We start from the raw sequence: 22,299 nt of genomic DNA on the forward strand, positions 1-22,299 counted from the left end.
ATACAAAGGAACTTAATATAGTTGTAAGTCACCTTTACAAAGACTAGCTGCTCCTACAACTCATGTTCTAGAAAAATAATGGAAATACACCCTGTATATCAGGGCACAGAAATGCTGGAAGCTCCACATATGACTCAGCAGCGGACACTAAAAATGAAATAACTAAACAGAAAAACCCCAAAGTCTACTGTCCTGGATCCAGTGGAGAAGCAACAGCTACATGAGTAAACTGAAACCTACTCAGGACTGTCAGGTACTCACAAGATAGTACACTGAGGTTGAAAGCTCACCTCCTGTAACAAGCCAAAATTTTCCAAGAGTGCAGGGATTCATACTGAACCATCATCTGAAAGCACCATGTACCAGGCCAGTACTAGAGTGGAAAAAAATATTTTTTATAATTACAGTCACAAAGCAGACTGTTCATTTCATTACTGTATAGGCCTGAATGTTTTAAATTATTTAGTGCTATCTGAATAGAAACCCAGTTCTGTATCACTCAAGTAGGATCATAAGCCCAGAGACACAGACATCAAGGTTTTGGATGCTGTAAGTTTAATTACTTAACTAAGGGGTTTTTTTCCTTATTAATTCTAAATTCCACAAAATGAAAGCATCAGCCTAACTCTTGCACTATTGTCATGATTACGCAGGAACTGAGCACACCTTACTGACAAATGCAGTTAGTGGTACATTCCTGCTTTCAGGAAGAACTCCTAACAGCACTTCCTTGTGAATTTTAAAGTTCTGTTTATAAATATAAAAACACCTAACTTAACATAGGCCTGTGTTCCTTAATTCTCAACATGTATGAAGTAAAAGCAAGTGTTTAGATACTTGAGTCACGTACTTTTTAACCTTTTTATCTTCTTTGTGTGAATGCTTTAGGATAAAAAAACCCACCAAAACCAAACACTACAACAAAACATAGCCAATGCCAACAGAGCTCTGAAGAGTGATTTAAACAGAAGGCAAATGCTAGCTCACAATTAGACACCAAGAGGCATGAAAAGTAAGAATTAACCAGGCTGAGAACAGGCAGTATTCAATAATGTAAGGGAAAGATTCACAGATATGAACAGCAACTTGAAATAAAATTAGGATTAACAGGTGGCTTCAAGACAGCTTGTAAGCAGCAGTGGACAGTGAGACTGAAAAACAGGACAAGCCTCAGTGTCTGTGTCACTGGTTTTGAAAGAGCCAAAGTACGAAAAAGTAGCCTAATTCCTGACCTACCAATTCAGTTCAATAATAATTTCTATAAATACTAATGAAAACTTTGAATAAAATTACATTTACCTAAAACCATACAATACAGAATCTTTTCCCTTTTTCTGTTCTTATTAGGAATTGAGTATTACTAGACATCCTGTGCAGTCACATTTTTCATCAAAATTTTGTGTACCTAGATTTTTAGTATACAAACATTAAAATGACAGAACTATCTATTTTTCCTCCTTTTTCTTCTACAACACCAAAGCAAAACCATGATTCATAAATACCTTTCTATAAATTACTTTAGTCAAAGTAATTTACTTCCTCTGAATTCATAGGCTTTTACTTTGAGACATGAAGGAAGAACTTGGAGGAGAGTGGGAAAGTTGGATACATTTAACATGAGCATTTTAATTGCATTATTTGATAAAGGAAGTCTTCTGCATAAGCACAAAACTCCTGCCAACATTGAAAGAAATCTAAAAGCACTTGAAATCAGGCATAAAATTTTAGCTTCCTCCTGCAACATTTTACAGCAAAGGAACAACTGAGAAACCAAGTTGAATACTGTCTGTGCAGTAATCCTTAATTGATGGATAAAACCAGTTGAAATCAGTCACAAACAACAAGTTCAGTGCTTGTTGATATTGTCAGAGTACTAAAAGTTGTGAATGGAAAAAGCCTAGTAATTGTTAATAGCAAATTAGCTACCACAAAATGTAATTAAAAATTAAAATCATAATCCAAATGATAGTGAAGGGTGAAGGATTGCAAGCAGAAACACGGGTTTTCTTTTCCTCTTGGTGCAAAGGAGAGGTAGCAGAAGATGGAACCAAAATGACCCAGTGCTTCCTGCCTCCCACTAGCAGCTCCAGCAAACATGACTAGGGAGAATACCATGAGGGTCTTACTTAGATTCCCAGTTCTGAAGAGATCAGTCTGACAAAATTCCCTCAGTTGTACCTCACTGGTAAGCCTTTGCCACCTCATAGTGGTATTCAAAGGTTGGACTCAATGGTCTTGGAGGTCTCTTCCAACTTTAATGATTCTATGATTCCCTTTTTTTTTTTTTTTTTCCAAAGGAAGACAAGAGAACCTGAAAAGCCAGAAACCAGACAGCCACCCCAAGCTATTCTAAAAAATGAAAGGATACTTCCCTGTATGACACTCACTAGCAGCTAATTTGGATAAAATAGGCCAGATATTATTACCAAATAAGACTTCCACATCTGCCAAAATGAAATTAATTTTTAAACCCATATGCTCATTTAAAAAACTGGCTTCTGCACAGGTTGCTTCCCCTCTGTATAGCACTAACATTAGGCAATTATTGGAATCAAGAGCATGCTATTCAGAGGTGCCAGCTGTCTTTACCATGTTGAAGACATTTTAAAGAAAGCATATGCAAAATTGAGAACATGAGCATAACTTGACAACCACAATATTAAAAAAACTTAGATTACTAATTAAATAAAAATGCATACATAAACAACAGTGGAAGAAGTAAACACTAAGAAGTAAAGTCAGAACTGAGTCCATCAGTAACCTTCCTTTAGCTGAATTCCCAATGAATTGCCACTGAGTTTGCCACTCCTTTCAAGAGTGGCAAAGGCAAGCATGAAAGCTGACTTTACAACTGTGTCACCAGGTTGTCAGGAGTCAAGCAAGAACATCATTCTTCATGATGATTAACTTCAGGGCTTAAATTTTCTGATCATACTTTACACAGAGTTAATTAGTTTGAAGGCCATGAATACTTGAAGTGACTTGCTCTACATAAAGCACAGTATTATTTTTTTCTTTTTCAAAACCAGAGGCAATCTCCTTTTATCTTCCAAGTGTTGACCAGGATGTTTCAAAATACTATACAGTCCAGGATGCCAGAAAATATGAGATAGTTATAGAACCAAACCAGCTCACAAGCATACAGCATAACACATCATTTGTTTTCCACTCCAGGATAAAATCTTCATATAAAACTTTCTAGCTTATTTTTCAGGTTGGCACCACAAAAAAAAAAAAAAATTCTTGCAGTACTCAAATCTTTATATCCTGATATTCATGGTATCTCCACGACAGATGATTTTGGTCTCATCTCTTTCAGAACACTTCATTGAAGTATACATCATGTCTCCTGCCTGAAAAAGTTGGGAGTGGGTAGGGAGGGATGGGGACAAAAGGAAAAAACCTGAACTACATTACTGAATATCTAAAATAGGTATTTTGTAGAAAAATGTATCTTTATGAAAATGGGTAACTAGATCATGTAAACATTTGTAAATTAAGGGGATTATTTTAATGATACTAGACAACACAGTGAAATATATTTTGCCTAAATTTTTCTAGGACAAACCTTCAACTGTTATAGATACAAAACTCTTCTGAGACAAGGAAAGAGAGGATAATAATTTACGGATTGAAGAAACACTGAAAAACAGACTTCAGTGAGCAATCCTGTACATCACAGAATGAAAAGAAGGGCCAGATGTAGTCATTACTTTTTTGCTTAATATATACTGATCCTAGATAGTCCAATATTAGTAACATTAAACACCAGATGCACCATTTCTGATCTCCCACATTCTCGAAATGACAATTGTTTCACAGCAATACTTTATACACATTTAGGAACTCAAAGTGAGTATAAAGAATTTTGTTTTAAATTTAAGCTCATTCAGTTTTTGGAGCAGAGATACAATCTTCACCATTACATCCAAAATTAAGCATGCCAAAGAAAAACATACTCTTCTTTGGAGGAAAAGACAGCTACTTCAATTTACTTCCTCACAGGCAAAAAAAATGAAAGCTGTGTATCCATAAATAGATGCACAGGTGCCTGTTTGTATACACATAAATGTGTGCTCACACACACACACACACAAAGATCCTCTCTGTGCAGTAAAAAGAAAGCACCGATAACTATGCTAAAATCAGTAATTAATTGCACTATGATGGCTCCTCTCTCATGTCTATTCCCCACTGAAACTTGTAATCATGTCCTTGTCAAAAGATGCATTCAATAGCCCAGATTGCTGCAAGTACATCCACTGATATGTTCTTATTTTTCAGCTCCTAATCTGGAGCAAACCTTCCTTCAAAGCTATTTAAAATTAACACAACTCATAAAGTACAGGCAGCACAATTGCCAGCTTTCTCTAATAATTACTTACCTCCTAACTTGGTGCTTACAGCTAAAAGAATGTTTTTTCTTAGACCCTAAAACAATTAAAACATCTCTCCAAAGGTCTACCTAGGAAACAAATTTTAACTTCAGTCTTCTAGTTTTTAATTTATCAGCCTGTCTCTTACACAATGCTACAAGCAAGGTAAAAATAATTCAGATTTTTGTGAAATGTAGGGAGCATGTTTTAAACACAGATCAGTTGCAATGTTGACACTAATTCATCAAGTAGTCAGGACTATAAACTGTATTTATAAACCTACAGAAGAGTAGTCTAAGACTATGGCATTATGAAAACCGAAATAATTCCTGCCTTAACATTTGCATCTTCAGGAAGTAGGCAAAAAGCAGGACACAGCATCCTATTCAACAGAACACGTCACATGCTCCTGTCCCAACGAGGTATGCTGAGACTCACAGGTGCCTTTAAAAGCAACACACAATCCAGGCTCACAACACAGCAAGTACAAGGAAACAAGAAGCAGCACACCTTCAATATAGGTCAGTCAGTAATCCACAGACACCAACACCTGCACCCAAGGGCCCACATGTCCAGTTCCTTAAGTTAGCACAGAGGTTGAGTAGGACAGAAAGCCCTTCCAGTTTTCACAAATGAAATACAATCAGGGTTAGTATCTTCTTAACAGTTTTCTCTTTCCTTCCTGAAAATGCATGAAAACACATGCTCCAATCCTTAGTGGATGGCAAAACCCCCTGTCTTTCTAAAGGTTTTTCAAAGCTTAATTTTCTAAGTATCTCCATAACAATAAATAAGTATCTGCATGAAGGTATTTATTAAAAATACCACCACCAGTCGACATTCATTCTGTGTACCCCCCCCATTTCAGCCAAGCAAGTTTTTGTTCTTCCAAAACACAGTGGCATTTACCTCACTGACCTTGGGACTGCCTTCCTCCAGTATTTCTCCCTCATCAGTTTGCATGGGAACAGGATCTGTGCAAAGCTCTGCAGAAATGCAAAATACTGCCTAAAAGATAAACAACAAAGATATATTTTAAAAACAATGATTTTTCTGCCTTTAACAATGTTATGTGAGATTGCAGTGCACATAAACAATTCTAGGCTATGACCTTTTTTGCTGCTATTCTGCACATATTTGCTGCAGTTATGTTTTACACAAACAAGAACTGTTATTCAGGTTAGGACAAAGGTACTCAATTAAAAGAAAAAGAAAAATCCCACTTCACAGGAATATACTTTTTTTAACTTTAAAGTAATTGCTTAGTATTTAATGTAGTCACAGATTTTACTCATTAAAACCACAGTCAGCAAGGAACAATCACACAGCCCAGAGTTGAGAATTCTTTCTTACTAGGAAATAGCTTTTGTGCAAATATAAGATTTAAAGACTCAGCTTATAGCAACCTAAACATTACTAATTTGAAAAATTGTTAAGTCTTCCAGTGATCTCACATTACTTCTGAAGTCTTACTTTCAGGATTTTTTCCTTGACTTCATTTTAAAAATAAATACATTCTAGAATCTAAATGGTTCAAGGAATAGATAAAGTCATTCACCCTCAGGGCTGGCATTTCCAATTTGACCTGGGTCCACAGATCCCAGTGTTTCCAATATTCAACACTACTAGGTAACCCAGTAAGTTTGTTTGACAGTATCAGTGCAGTTCCAACTGAACAAAATCTGCACTCCAAACTTCAAATTGTAAAGTAGCTTATGGAAGGATGCAACACAATCAGGGAGACCTTGGTGTTTAAGATTAGAATGTCTGCTACTCCAGAGGACGAGGCTTCTTTTAGGGGTAATGGATCAAATTAATTAATTGAAGAGATCAAATGCACCAGCATAAATTCAGCAGGAATCTCTCACACTGAAAATGCCAGACATAAGTCATGACCAGATCTCTAACATTCCAGGTGTATGGAAAGTAAGGGCTCACACTGAGTACACTGAGTTAAGAATTCTTTTAAAGCCTAGAGGTTGCTGGCCTTTAACAGTTGTCCCTCTTGAGATTATGTAATTCTTCAACTGCACCAGCATTTAGCACGCATTTCAAGTTTCTCTCCTCCACCTAAGCTAAAGAACTGCCGACTGTCACCTTCACAGCAATAATTCCAAGCCTGGAAACTGACAAGAGAAAGCTTCTAAATGATGCACCTCCTTCACTTCATTGTTAAGTCCTGTTCAGAGTGTAAGGCTATCTGCACTCCAACCTCCTCTGTTATGCTGCACATAGGTAAAACAACATCTGTCATGGTTGACTCAAGGAGTGAAGAACATGTTCTACAAATATTAAGGGCCTGAAGCTACAAAATGTTACATACAACTTAATAATTCTTACAACCAACAAACTATTACATTCAGTAGTATCATACATTCTAGTGCAAGGCACAAGAGTTGTAAAGGCTTAGAGCATAGTAATTTCCTTTTCTGGGGAAAGAAGGAATGAGGAGAAAAGCAAACTCTTACCCAAATCCTCACTTAAATATTCTGCCTTCAGCACACAATTAAAAATCAGAGGTATTATATGCTAAGCATGACATCTATGCCAAAATCCTCCCGCCTATAACAAATGTTTCTTGCTTTTTGTTCTGCACCACAGCGGAGGAGGCCAGGCGGGGCAGTCCCTGTCCATGGTACTTCTTCGCCATGCTCGATCTCTGAAACCCACTCCAGAACTTCCAGAGCTGGGAGTTTTGGAGCATGATTTTGCAGTATCAGAGTCAAGTAATTAGGAAACTCCTCAGATTTTTGTTACACAGACAGTCTGATGTCTAACAGCCAAAACGGCTTTTGCCAGAAGGATTCCTGTGGCACTTACCTGGCCACAAAGTCAGAGAAATAAGCAAGAATGAAGCTGAGCTACAAAGCATTAAAAGAAGCTTATATATAAAACAAGACCGGAAAGGTCAGACCAAGAGCACTGCAAGGGGAAGTCACTTTTCATGCTGAGTGCTGGAAGAACTCAAACATAAGCCTCTGAAAACCTGATGTGTTTTATCTTCTGAGATCCCTCACTACCAGAGGAATTGGCAGTATTTGACAGCAGTTTTTATATACTACTCCTGGAAGAAGACAAAAAAACTACCAACCAGTGCATCTCAAAGGAGGAAAGAAAAGGTCAGTAGAAACTAGGAAATAAGAAAAAATGCATAGGCCACAAGTACAAAGAAAAGCAAGCTCCTCCACAGACAACAGATTAAATACACTGGAACTATCCAGAACTCAGAGATTAGAGTAGGAAATTGAATGAATAAACTTTTTTACTACTCCACTGTATTTTCTTTTTTATAATTTCTATTTTCTCTCTTAATTTATCATAGAAGTAATGTTTTCTTTGCTTTAACATTTAAAAAAACCCAAATAATATGTCACACAGTACTTAGAGTGAACTCACATACATGGGATGGTAACAAGGTGGAAGTTCTGAAACGCTCAGTTATTTGTAAAACTTCAAAGGGAAAAAGAAAACCCACCAACAAAATTTTTTAGCTGGTGCAGGAAGACAGACTACAAGAAGTGTTGCAAGAGGAAGTTTTGCTGAACACTATCCTTTTGTTGTTTGGTTTGGGTTTATTTTATACTTGATTGCATTTGCTTCTGGGTTCTTTCAGGAGACAAAACATCCTGCAATAAACTGTGAGCCCAATTCAATAATTTTGATGTTCTTTTTCATACATGAATCATTGATTCCTTTAGCCACTGGCACAAGACTGCTTCATTATTTATGCAAGCTTATTTATTGCCAAAAGGAGATACTTCAAGATTCCTGAATCCATGGGACACTACCCCTGTGGCAGACTTTTATAGCAATCATTTGCAACCAAGGGTGACTTCTCAGTCAACAGAGACTGCTTATTGCCAGCATATGAAGAAACAACATAATTATTCTATGTTACTGACATCACCTCTTCAGCTCACCAGCTTCTGGCCAGAGCACTGAAGGTGACACACAGGGTCGTTAACCTTATACATGGAGGATGGAAGGGAAGTAAGAATTTGTACTAGCATCCTACAGAATCAGGAAAATGACTAAAGCCTAAAGGCATTTGTTTATTTATATTCAGTACTTAATGTGATATGTCAGGTTTCCAGGTGATAAAAAGGAAGTTGCTAGACAGTCCATTTAGATTTTCAGATCCAGCACCTATCAAAGTAACTCCTGGAAAAGGTCAAAAGTAAGATAATCCTCTTCTACCCTTGCATATATCCAGCTAAACTACCTGAAATGTTACTGAAATCCTCCAATTTTTATTTACCTGATATCCTTAGAAAAATTATCTAACTTCAACTGGAGTAAGGCAACACCAAGGAAGGCCTGACAAATAGCGATGCACTGGTATGCCCACATCCGACGTAGCAAATGCACACCTGAACTTAGGAACAACTTTTAAGTCTTCAAAATGTAATACAATGATGAGAATCTATTCTCAAAGGTAAAAACATTCATTAATATGAACCAGATGGATTTCTTATGAACTTAAATGCCTACTGCAATACTGTCCTGCCATTAAACAGTATTGTTTTGGGACAATCCAGTTTGCTATTTAGTCCTATTTTTGCTCCATCTCTTTCTGCAGCAAAGATGTACTCAGTTTTTTTACTGGGACCAGCACGACAGATGCAGCTACCAGAGACTCAGTGTAAGCAGAACAGCGCAGTGTCCTTAAAGACACCATCTCTGCACTACAGCATTCTAACACACTCTAGCAGGCAAAACCTGAACAAAATTTCCATGTATTTATAAATTCCTGAAAACCAATACCAGTGAATGAGGTACTTTCTCTAGACCTGATTTTCCCTCCACACAGAAAGGTGGGAAGCATAATAAAAAAAACAAGGTCCTCAATGGCAAAAGAGAGCTGGAATTCCAATGATTTTAAATTTGGTTTCATCAAACAGGCACCAATGGGACTAAGCACCTTGTCTAATTCAAGGGCTTGGACTGAAGAGAAAATCTGTTCTTCATTTGATAATGAAGAAAAAACTTACTTCAAGCTTCTAAAGGGTGCAGCTGCAAGAAAAGCACTTATTAATCTACAACCAATTGTGATTTCTGTGAATTCCCAAGTCTAAGTTGGGTACGGCCCACTAGAAATCCCTGAAGGACAGTAAGGCCTCACAAACTGTCACCATTACAGATATTAAGCAGAAATTGAAGGGAGGTCCCAAACTCTCTCACAAAGCTAAACAGGCACATGGTTGCTCTTCCAAGATGGTGATCCTATATACATGGCATACTTCAAACAAGAGCATTTAGAACAAGGCACTACTTGGCTAACTTGTGTCTTACATGAGACTGCACTTATTTGACACAATTGTATCGACACATGATCGCTGTCACCAGCCTCTAGGTACAGACAAAATGTTCATTTTTAACACATGATCCAGCCATATTGTATTTAATTGCTAAAGCATTGTATTACATTGGGTCTGTTAAGAATGTACAAAAGCAGCATAAATTTTAATGTAGAGAAGAACAGAGTATTTTTTGTCATTTTAAATGCAAGTTGCTCTGAAAACAAGAAGCATTCAGAAGATAAAAAAAACGTGATTATAACTTTATTGCTTATAGGAAATAATCACTTACCAATTCCAGTGACTTAAAAAATCTTAACATAAATTAACTAATTTTCAAAGAAAATGATGCATCATACATATCAACTTTAGCTTACAGAAACAAATCACATCAGGCAGTAACAAACTTCACACCAAACCCACAGGAAATAACACACTAGAAAGCACATTAAAACAGATATACATCCTACAGCATCTTAAGAATCAGCATAGGCTATTGCTCTTCTCACCTCCAATTTTCAAGATCACAATACTGAGCTTTGTTTGATTTTTACCTTTGACAGTTTCCAAGGGCTGCCAAAGCCCTCAAGGATCCGTCCTGGCTACATTCAGTGCAAAAACAAAACCCTAAAAGGAGACAAAAAAAAATTTTAAATGTCAACCAACTGTGGTCATTAGTAAATTAAAAACAAACATAAAAACAAAAGTCAACTGTCTCCAAAGCTCAGCAAACCTAGGTGCACAGAAGTGAAAGGAATGGCTGCCATCAGGAAAATATTTTCTTAAAATTCTCCCCATAACCTCCCATCCAAATCTGGAAAAACAGTAAACACTGGTAGCATGTGTGAGAGAATCTCCTACTGACTGAGATACAACAGAACAGTAGGAGGCTCTAGAAACATCATTTCTATTCACAACTGGAAAAAACATGGGGTGAAACTGGTTTCTTCTACAAGAACTGAGAGAACACACACACAAGTGTGTTTCCTTGCAGTCAAGGGAAGTGATTATGTAATCCTACAGTAACTCCTGAATATTAAATATTATGTGTAAAAATGAATCCTCCACCTACCAATTGTCAGGTATTTAATCCTATTTTGAAAGAGTAACATAGCAGCACTACACTGGCTAACAATCAAGCCCATTTCAAATCATACACAATCTGTCTTAACCACAGCTAGTATTAAACAGTTTTGGTTTTGCAGAACATAACCAACTTCCAGGAATTAAAAGAAGTCCAGAATCATCAGCTTACCACTACACATCCAAGTTAACATCACTAAAACCTAAATTATTCCAGCTGCTATTATTCAGGTTTGTTGTAAGGGATACGAATGTGGTATTTTTCTAAATTCACTGCACCATTTTTTTTGGCTACTACTCCTCAATGTACAGAATTATTTAGGAACAAAGCATTCCTGTCATTGGACTAACTGCCGTAAACTGAGTATTTTTTTTCCCCCATCTTCTAGCATTAACTAAGAGTTTTCTGGGCATGATTTCCATTCAAACAATTTCTGACTAGAAAATACATTTGGTGATAAAAGGGAGTCTTACCTGCCACTGTGGTTTACCTGTCCCCTGGCTTAGTGAGTGAGTGTTTTACAGAGGCAAACTTTAATTCTGAACCTGGTTCTGACTTACGCTGTGGGGTGATTCTGATAAAGCAATCAAGAGCACACTCTGCTCAAAAGGCCTCAAGCTGTCTTAAAACATCATCTTACAAAAATCAGCTGCTGATGTAAATAAGCAAAAACATCATATACTCAATTAGGATATTGGCTTCAAGTCATTCACAACTTCAAAACAACACAGAAATATTTCATGGTTTTTCATCTACAGCACAGCAGCAATGCAACAGTATTGTTTTAACTATAAAAACTGCCCAGGACAACACAGGTCTCACTGTGATGGTAATTCTCCACTTAATTTTCCAAAGCTGATGATGGAAACAATTTGTAACCAGTAATTTGGTAGGAGATACTACAGGTGCTTGAGAAGAGGATTTGCAACCTCTTTATTTCACATGGTTTAGAACAATCTCTTTGCATTACTTAGGTGGAAGGAAATCCAGGAAGGATTAGTACTTCAAGGAAAAATGAGCTAAAGATACCACTCTAAACAAAGCAGCTGGGACGAATGGAAAAAGGTAGAAATCCTCAATCTCTCACAGAAAAAAAATCCAGAGGAATATTCAGGAATGGCAGTTACATGTGCCACAAAATCACAGTGATGTTCTACAGCAAAACATGACAAGAGACAGGGTGTCCATTATGTTTAATTAAGCGTCGGCTGTACAACTTCATATTTTGTTCTGTATTAAATTCTTTGCACTGATATTTTTGGTAACATGGAAAACATTTCAGTTGTTCATGTAGATATCACACAAGTACTTTAAAAAAGATAAATAGCTGTAACTTGGAATAGAAATCATATACATTAGTGTGTACTGCTCTCCTAAAGTAACATGAGAACAGAAGGACCATAAAGAAGGTACAGAATGTCACCCTTTTTGATTCATTGTTAAGGGAGACATGTGAATACTTCTCAAATGGTCCTAAATCAGACTTTCATTTTAGAAAATCCTGACTCTAGCCTTTGAGTCTAAAGACAGCCTTGAAACGTAAGGACAGAATACTTCATCATCACCTTCCCAATCTTCCAAACCATTTACATAATCAATATTTCAGGTGCTAAATGTTTCTCCTCCCAGTAAAGGAAAAGTAAACAGAAAAGCTTATTTTAAAAAATGTTTTGCTTGCACCTTTTTGCCACTTTCTACCCTACAAAGCAGCATACACCCCACTCCTTTTCTGCTCATACCGATTTTGCTAAAGAATAGGTTACAGCGAGCATAAAAGATATTTGTCCTCACCTTGCTACAGCAGCCTATTTTAAGTTACATACTCCACACATCACTTCTCAGCTGTAATCAAGATTACATCCCAACTATAATCAGCCAAAGGCTGCCAAGTGGTTAAATTTTCCAAAGGCCTTAATGCTTTGCTCCACTCTGTCTTTTCACTGTGACTGAAGCATACATACACACATTTATGCATATATAAAAATATATATGTGTAGATAAAATGTGTATGTAACAAAACACCCTCCAAATTATTTCAACTTTTTCTTCAAGACCTCGAACACTCTACACCACAATGTTTATGGAAACTATCTAACTGAGGCTGCTGGGAGTAGTGTATCTTAACTGCCTGTCAGCATCTTCTTGACAGTCGGCACCGCAGGAAGAGTTGTGGTGATACCTGGAGCAGCAAGGAATTAATAGATAGTGAGTTGAGAATACCACATGCTTTTTACACACCACATCAAAGTTTAACCCACTCAAGAGATTTGTTCTGCAAAGTTGGAAACAAACAATCATTAAAAAAAAAAAAAAACAAAAAAAAACCCCAAAAAACATTATTTTCAATTGTTCATCTCTGGTTCTATGAGGTCTTGCAAATTATTGGTTTTCAGGCACAGAAAAGGGCTGCTTTACACTGCTAATGCTGCTACTACTTGTTAACAGTAGCAATGCTTGGAATCCCAATGGCACAAAAGCAGTCATTACCATAAGTATCACAACTATCATGGCATTTAATGGTGCCCCAGTGGCAAAAACTGCCCGCAATCAACATGCTCAAAATGCCAGCAATCCATGTATACCAGCATTCCAAAGGATTCAGCACTGCTGGAGCTTCACTAGTGCAACCAAGCCTTTATTTCAGGGCATTTGCGAAGTGACAAAATCTTCAAAATACAGAGTATCAAGGTTTTCTAAGGAAAAGTGGAGAGTGGAGACACCACTGGTCTACTAGAACAGAGACACAAATCATTTTTCTCCATCTTAAGCAAAACGTTGTGATGAGTGAGAAACCTGCCTCTCAACAGCTCAACTTTAAACCTGAAAGCTATAAATAACTCCTTTACTGCTGATAATCCAAACAGAATCATCCTGACAGATTATTCATACCACTAAAGTCAACTCAAGATCGAAGGTTTCCTTTCGAGCCACCAGTTACACTCATTAAGTCCTATACAGCAGTATGTTTATCAAACCCAGCAGCAGTAACTAAATTAAAACTGATAAGGTGGTAAGCAGCCTTGTGCAGAGGAAAGGGGGAATGGTGGCTTGTTCACTGACAGCAGCAATTACAAGAGCTAAAGACAACATTACTAACAATCATTCACATCCAGGACAGGATTGGAAGATGCCATGCCTCTCAAACTATCTAGTTCTTACAATCTTCCTGTATTTAATTAGAATAGTATCAAGGTTTCCTGCGTTAAACTATCCTTTTGCTTTGTTTGCTTTTACGATAAGAGCTGCGTTGTTAAGGAATTCACACCAGCACGGCAATATTGGTGCTAAATCCTCCAGCAGCCATAAAGGCAGACAAGCATCCCCTGCTGCCCCAGAAAGGCTTTAGGTCTCGGCACTGCACCCTGTAATGCAGCCTCGGGCAGAAGGTTATGGCCAGACCGAGCCAGGACACAGCCAGCAGGAAGGCCAGGGCAGTGGGATGGAAAATAAAGCTTAAGACACAATCTGCTTTGTCTGCTTTTTAAACTTCACTCTTTTATAGTTTACACCCTGAAATTTTCCAAAATAATGTTCCATATTTATCTCACTTCTAATGATTAATAACAGAGAAGTTCTTTTACACAAAGACGTTTTGACTTCCCACCAACGGGATTATACATGCAGAGAAGTCCAAGATCTTAGCACCATTATTGTCAAAGAAAACAAATGCTGAGTTGTTAAGCAAATAATTCTAAACTATAATTGCAAACACCAACTTTGAACATAACCAGCTGCCAAACAGAACTTCATCAATATTTATAGCATGACATCAGTCTGAATTGTACTTTTCAGCTATTTCAGCACCTAAGAAAGGAACAGGAAGCTAATTTTCAAAAATCTGTTTTATATTCAACGATGTTTTTTCAATCTTCAAAAAAATGAGGCAATATACTCATTTTTATGGCTAATTTTTAAATTTAAAGACAATGCAAGTTATTACTGATACAATGCTAGTCCTCAACACTGCACCCTTTACTGAACACGTTTAGTTTGTACTACTGAATTTGGAACTACTTGCAAGAGCAGCTTCAGACCCGCTCAATGATGTATGAGGTCAGGGCCCTAAATTTTCATTTTTTAGGCACAAAAGAGTTCTTCAACTTTCTAATCTTATTTCCTCTGAAAGTGGCATTTAAAAGATAAGTAACCCAGCTTTACTATTGCGACCAAAACCACAAAAGTCTATGTTTAGGCTACGTACTTGAACTACATGACAACTGATTTTCACAGTCAAGTTCTCCCACCACGTTTAAAAACCTAACTCTTAAAATTTCCTCCTAGATTTAAATGTTCTTCACTTATATGTTACTTTTTGTTCATCCTTTATTAAATCTGAAAATTCAGTAACACAAATTCTCAATTATTTTTTGTCCAAACTTCGTAAGACTAAAGTTACTTTTAGTTTATTTACATACCCAGCTGTGCAGGGGTGAGATAAGCTGATATACAGTATCCATACACAAGGCAGTGCCAGTTTATCTAGTTACCTTCAACTGGTGAAAGCAACATTATCCAACATTGGTTAAGTACAGGGTTAGAGCTGGAGTGGGAGCGGACCAATTATGTCACTGTATTCTTGCCCTCAGGCCACCGCAATGTAACACTGTCAGGAGCATTTTCCTTTGCTTATTAGACAATGTAAAAAAGTATTTGATACAATGGGACTTCTACCTGTTTTCTCCACAGTCTAATTTAGTTTTCAATCAACAGGAAGCTTCTCTCAATATGAATCTATTTTCCACAATATATAAATTGCCAGGGACAGGGAAGAGAAAGCTGGATTTTGATTATGAAAGAATCAGAGGAGTTAACGACCAACAAATGAGAGTATTATCAGCAAGTTTTGGTTGCATCTCTGAGCACCTTGAAAATTAAAAAAGTCAAGCAAAGAAAATTATAGACACTTAATCTATGGCAGCTATGGAGTTTAAAAAATGTGTGAAAAAGCCTAGCTCTGCAATAAAACACATTGTCACCCTTTCAAGAACCATTTAGCAAAGTGAATGCTAACAGAAACATAGGCAACTTCCCCACAGCTTTTATTAAATATAACAGAAACATTGAACACCAACTAAAATCTACACCTGTTCTTCAGGCTATCACCACACCAGCTGCAGAAAGTAGATGAGCAGATCCTGAAGCATCCAAACATTTATCCAAGCTAAAAGCACAGCTATAATAATAAAACCTCAATTTTAGCTTTACTATCCCACTTTGCCTTGAAGGGCTAGGAAAAACATGAGGTGAGCCTGTATGAAATCACCACAAAAAAGACACTTATTATGAGGGGCAGGGAAATACTATAGTATTACAGGGAATAGTATAGACAAGATCTATTTTAAATGTGAGGATCCATTTCAAATGGATAATATAAAAATATTAAGTATTGATTTTTTTTTTCTTGCAGTGTCCATGAAAAATGGTATGAATCTTAATGAACAGTCACAAATGAGCACTGTGGCTTGATTCTCATTTTTATTCTCTTCAAAAGAAGACTCATCTGCATTTTTAATTTGCCAGAATAGGCATCTGATACAATGCAACTCAAACCTGATAATGCAGAATCTCAGCCTTTGACAAACAAAAATACTAGAAATTTAATTTTAAACAATTTTTTTCAGAACCCAAATACATGTGGAAGGATAAGAATATAAATTACAATGGACGTAATTGTAAAATATCCTGCATAGACACACACTTGTGCCAAAGCACTCATTTTTAGCTTCTTACTTGAAGCAATTAAGTGGAACTTAAAAAACAAATAAACAAAAACTCCAAAATAAAACCCCCAAAACATAGTTATCAGAATAAACATATTCCCAACATGGAGTGAAACTGCTATATTTACAACAATGTGAGAATGCTGTTATAATAACACTAATACATCGAGGAAGAATCTTAATACATAAAAATCCCAGAGAGGGTCACAAAGAAAAACCCCATAAAAATAGCTGAAAATGCTTTAAAGCCACTATTTAGAGCAATAGGTATTATGGCCTTCTTTCTTAAAGGGATTTTGAGCTGCTTCAGATCAAGGATGATAATTCATTCTGGACTGAAGTATATTTTGGTCTTTGTAAGAAGCTGGGGTAAGGGGACACATTCCTCTATCCCAGAGGCAATTTTTTAAAATCAAAACATTATCCTAATATTTTTTCCCAAGTTCCTCATCATTCTTTATGCTAGTTGCACCCTCTAATACTTTTACCTTATGGTTTCTCAAGTCACAATGTGCAAGCAACAGAAACCTCAGAGATCTGAAATAGTGTTGCACTGTAATGGTAAAGTAACTGAGCGTATAGGTGATTTAATCTTCTACAAAATCTAACTTCTGGAAAAGCTTTTAAATCACAAAGTTACTGTACTGCTGTATAAAAAGCAGAACATACTATCAGCTGTAATAATAAAATAAAATGTACTCTGTGTCACTTCCATCTTCTCCAGAAAGAGACACCAGATTACTTCTAAGGATCCCCAAATGTCCCAAAAGAGAGCTAAAAGGTTCTCAAATGTTCAGAAGAGCTGGACAACCAGCTCCTCTCTTCATCTCCTAAGACACAGAAGTTCATAACTAGAGGAGACTGACACCAAAGTGCTGAGTAGTTTGTATCTCTTGGCTGTAAGAAGCAGTGAGACAAGAGGACTTACTCCCATTATCACTGGTCGATCATCCTAAGGCCAAAATATATTTAGTCCACAGTAGGCTGGCAAGTCCCTGAAGAGCTCCTTCTACTCCCCAGAGGTGGGTTTCCTATCTTTCCTACCACTCATGTAGTACTGTCGTCAGAGTTGTGCCGAGAGGTCACAGGGCCAGGGAAGTTGGTAATGAGATTGCCATGGAACAGCCCAGGAGTTTCTCAGTTCTGATCGTGTGGAGACCTATTGGACCAGTCCTAAAACAAGAAGGCCAGCAAACATTCAGCTACTAGATTTAAAAAAATTTAACTAGTGAAACTCTCTCACAAAGTCTGCTTTTGCCACATGAGCAACACATTAGAGAACTGCAGGTACAACCAGTGTTTGTGGTAAGAAAGAAAGAGGGACTCAAGCAGGAAAAAAAAAAAGCCCTGCAACCCTAGGATACAAGATGATCAGAGGAACAGGAAGAAGCATTTCCAACAAACAAAATAGAGACTAGAATCTGAAAAATCTTCAAACTTAGCAGAAGAAAGTCAACAATATTCGCAAAAACTATGTTCTTTGTAGACTACTACCAGATCAAAGGGCACATATCTCTCCTGTTACAGAAGAGACTTCACTAGTAAAAACCCCAATACACTACTGAAAAGCTCTGCCAGGCTGTTTTTCTTTATAGCACTTTTTACAACACTATCAAGAGTCATGATAAAATTATAAAAATTAAATAGAAGTAAAAACATCAATGACTTTTACTTCATTACTCATTTAGATGGATTAGAGGACTTCCCCTCACACAAGCAACATGATATTATTGTATCACCTTTTGACTAATCCTCTGTCAAGCTATCTAAAATTATCAACTCTTTGTTTTGCAACTTTGCTTCTTATCCTTTCATCTGCTAATTAGCTTCCAGCCTCCCATCTTCTGTGTAACATGGTCAAAATATATCAACTTCCAGGTTATTTTTCACACATTTATTCTGACCAGTATCCTGTAGCACACAGCACAAGTGCTGCCTTCTGATATCTCCCATTTCTCCTGACAAGCAGGATGCTGCTCCACAGACTTAAAAGCTAAACTGGCTAAGAGCTGCTTTCAGATCCATTCTACTTTTTTAAGTAGATATTTAAAAAAATTTAAACAGTGCAAGTCTCGGATAGAACATTAACTTGCTTCCCAGATTTTCTCACAGAGGAACTATTGTGTTTTTTCTAATCCACAGATATTAAATCAGGAAATACATGCACGATATCCAATTTCAGAACTACTAAAGCTGGCAGGGCCCAGAAACGCAATCCGTACTGACTAGCTGAAACTGGAAAAGGTCATCTCCATAGCTCACTACATGGTAAACACGGAGAACATCCAAACTCCAACCACAACCCTTACACTGATGAAAACTTAAAAACCTCAGAACATTCCCCTACAACATGATGCAAACCATAAGTGCAAAAACACCCTCTCCCTCTAACCACTATAAGAAGGCAAAGGGAGAAAATAAATTTAACGTTCTCACTGCCTACTGCTCTGAAGGAGAAAAAATAAGTGACACCAACGCTTTGCAGCAAAGCATGTTTACTTCTCTGAAGAAATAAAAAATAATGAGTAGAAGTGCAACACAAAGAAGGCATGAACAGAAGATAAATGTAAGGACATATAAGAGTTTTACTATCCGCTGAAGGGACAGGGAACAGCAATCAGAATATCCTGATTACTCTCACCCCAGTCACCTCTGTCACCTCGCAAGCAGAAATACCAGCAGGCAACTACTTGTCTGACAGTGACAGCTGGTCCAAGTACCAAAAAGTGCCCCTATTTTTATTAGCAGATAGTAGCCAAAAGTTTAGTTTGGATTCACAAGAGACTGACATGAATTCTTCAGTCCATACTCCACACTCTGTTTGCTGCAACCGTAGCATATATGTTTAATCTGAAAATGGAGAAACACAGTAAGTGCTAAACTAAGGAAGTCTGTTAGCAAGAATACATGTATTTTTCTACCACAACTGGTAAAACTATTAGAAATGCATGTTACTGTTTGCTCAACATCTCTGTGCTAGGTTCTTGCAATTAGAACTGAAGCCTGACATTCCTTTGCTATTCTTTCCCTAAGACAGTGAAACATTTCATGATTAAAATTTCTGAAAACGCAAGAAACAGATGATTACAAGCAAATCCAGAGCAAATACATTTTATAAGCACTGAGGTGATAGAAAACCTTTAGCTTCGAAGAAAACCAGTGGTACATATGTGCTAGTATCAGGTACTTCCCTCCTTTATTTCTGTGATAAACACGCTTAACTTATCCTGTGAAAACAATGCCAGTTCTTCACAAAAACATCTACCGACTCAAATTACACACTGTTAAGTGAGTGAAAGTTAAGGCTGAGTGAAAAACAAAAACTAATGATAAAGATGTGAATAGCTGCAAGATGTTAGGTATGCTGTGGGTAGAAGTATTGCAGAATTCGTGTATCTAAGAGCAGCACTATGAGCAATGACTGAGGAAAGCCATTGCAAAGAAACTGGAAAATGACTGTCCGTTGTTATTACTGCACAAAGCAGACAATACCTATGTATAAAAAGATTTCCAAGAAAATAAACACAATAATGGCAATAAATGACGAGAACAGACTCTGCATCCAAGCATTTTGCAGAAAATGGAGAATAGAGGAACCAAACCATTAAGCAGACTATTAATAAACTCATTCAAGTCAATAACTAAGCTTCTTAGACTTATTCTATGATCTCCAGTTCGTACTGCTTAATTGTAAATCCAATTTCTTCTGTGAGCAGAAATACACCAGCTTTATCAGAGGGGAAAAAAAATCACTCAAAAACCCAGGAGAACAAACCCCATTTGAACATATTTTCAAATTACTAATTTTAAAGCAGTCCTTCGATTCTTTCCATCATTCTGGCTGCAGCTATTCATCCCACTGTTCTAGATGCAGCTATTGGTACATATGATTTTTATTATGCATTACTTCTGCAAAAAAAAATAATTTCGAATTTCTTACTTGCTGTGATAGGAGGTGGATCTAAGGTAAAATACACTACCTCAGAGCTATGCAAAATTCTCTCCTGAAGCTTCGTCCTCTGAAGTCATCCTCCAACATCAAGTTTTAATGATGAAATAAGCATCACCAAGCAAAGCCATGACACACACTCAGCCTAAATGTTTTATTGGACTATTCAATCACACAAACTCTGGAGATTAAGCTTTGTCAAGACTTTTATGTCCAAACATTTGAACTTATTGTTTAAATGAAAGTGTAGATCTCTAGCTAAATTTGCAGGCATACAGAAACTGGAGAAATGCATTAATTCAAAAGTCTGGCTAATCAAGAGACATAGACTTGATTATTATTTTTACCAGGATTTCTGTATTACAGGATTCAGGTGATTCCCTTTAAGCATTCCAATAATTCCATTCTGCCCATCAGCACACGTGCAGTATTGCTAAACAAGATAAATGTAAAATGATGACTTAACCTACTCTCTATTAAGATAGATCTGCCTGTACCTTACTGCCCCAAAACCTCACAGTAGGTTATACCTCTCTGGGCTCCCTTCCCCCATCTCCAGTCTTAACTTTTTGCAGGGCGATTTCTTCACTGATGAATTGTCTAGTTACAGCTGCAACTCACTTAACTAACTCAGGTGAAATGTTGAACTTGCAAACCCCTTCCCACAAAATACATCTACCCAGCAGACCCTGCAATAACCATGGCTCACGTAGAAAAACTGGAAATCATCTTTTAATTCGGGGCCTTGGGTAATGCAGCAGATGAGAGCATTTAATCACATCTCAACAGCGAGCATGCCAAGGAATCTGCACCCTCAGAGTCACCACAGGAGAGGAGGGCATTGCTGAGCAACTTCAGTCTGGAAAAACTACCTACAAAGCTGTTTCAACTTCTGCACATATTCAATAACCCTATGAATCGAAGTTATCACCTCTACAACACTTGTAGCAGGAACTAATTTCCAAAATCCATTCATCTGGGTAACAATATTACTGGAAAACACTAGGTAAACAGACCTTCAAATACAGAGCTTTACAATCCCCAAAGACTAACCTACTATTTTGCAGGAAAAGTCAGGTTTTCTAGAGGTTGTAAACGTGACACTGAACTCTAGCAAGTCATGATTTAAAAATAGTAATTAATGGATTGTAAAAACAAACAAAATAGAAGTTAACTTTACAAAGAGATATTTTAACAAATGTTCATGAGGGTAGTGAAACGTTACCATGGAAAAACAAGTACTGTTTACAGCAGTAATCATCTCTACTTTAGCTAGGAAAACACTTTGCTGAGTCTTCGGTTTATTCAACAAGCCTCAGCTGTATGCTGTAGTAGATCCTCCTACATGCACTTTCATAAAGCAGATCTGAGCTTGCAAGATACCACGCTGCAAGCAGCGCTTATCCACAGCCAGCGAAGCGTCTCCAGAAACAAACATTCACTCATTTTGCTACAAACAGCTGGGGAAACTTTTCTTCCCCCCTGGGAAACACCTCTGAACACGGTCACTCTTCCCGCCCGCCCATCACATATACACACACACATTTTAACCCGCATCACCTTCCACTCATCCAGCGCGGTTTGCAGTGGTACCAACGCAACCTCGGCTCTGTCCCCACACTACAGCACTTTTTTCCCCCCATCCACACAAGGGCTCCTCGGAGTCTTGCCGCCGCTGTACCTCCTGCCCAGCCTGGGTGACCCGGCGGGCGGGCGGCTCTTCCCCGGGGCCCTGTGTGGAGCCGGAGGGGGCGGCAAGCGGCGGCCGCACGTGAGGCGAGGAGGGGGGCAGCGCTCGCCCGGCTGTGCCCCGGGACAGGCACTCGGCGGGGTCGGGGCGGGAGCAGCGGCTGCTCCGCCACCGCCGGGGCAG

At 37.7% G+C, this 22,299-nt stretch overlaps 1 protein-coding gene across 13 annotated transcripts in view; it reads right to left on the reverse strand.

Annotated features, from left to right (window-relative positions):
* Positions 1 to 22,299, reverse strand: part of TNRC6B (trinucleotide repeat containing adaptor 6B) — a 129,826-nt gene that overhangs the window by 106,958 nt on the left and 569 nt on the right. For 8 of the 13 annotated variants that reach the window (XR_004497523.1, XM_033514442.1, XM_033514435.1 and 5 more), the window contains exons 2-4: positions 17,406 to 17,650; positions 10,228 to 10,300; positions 5,286 to 5,384 (exon numbers count right to left, since the gene is read on the reverse strand). Coding sequence is in view for 12 of the 13 variants with exons in the window: in XM_033514442.1 (XP_033370333.1) it covers positions 5,286 to 5,339 (54 nt within the window). In the remaining variant the exon portion in view is untranslated. The remainder of the gene's footprint in view (positions 1 to 5,285; positions 5,385 to 10,227; positions 10,301 to 17,405; positions 17,651 to 22,299) is intronic. The other 5 variants (XM_033514444.1, XM_033514431.1, XM_033514446.1 and 2 more) reach the window with 2 other exon arrangements.

Source organism: Parus major, chromosome 1A (assembly GCF_001522545.3).
Source record: "Parus major isolate Abel chromosome 1A, Parus_major1.1, whole genome shotgun sequence".
NCBI lineage: Eukaryota > Metazoa > Chordata > Aves > Passeriformes > Paridae > Parus > Parus major.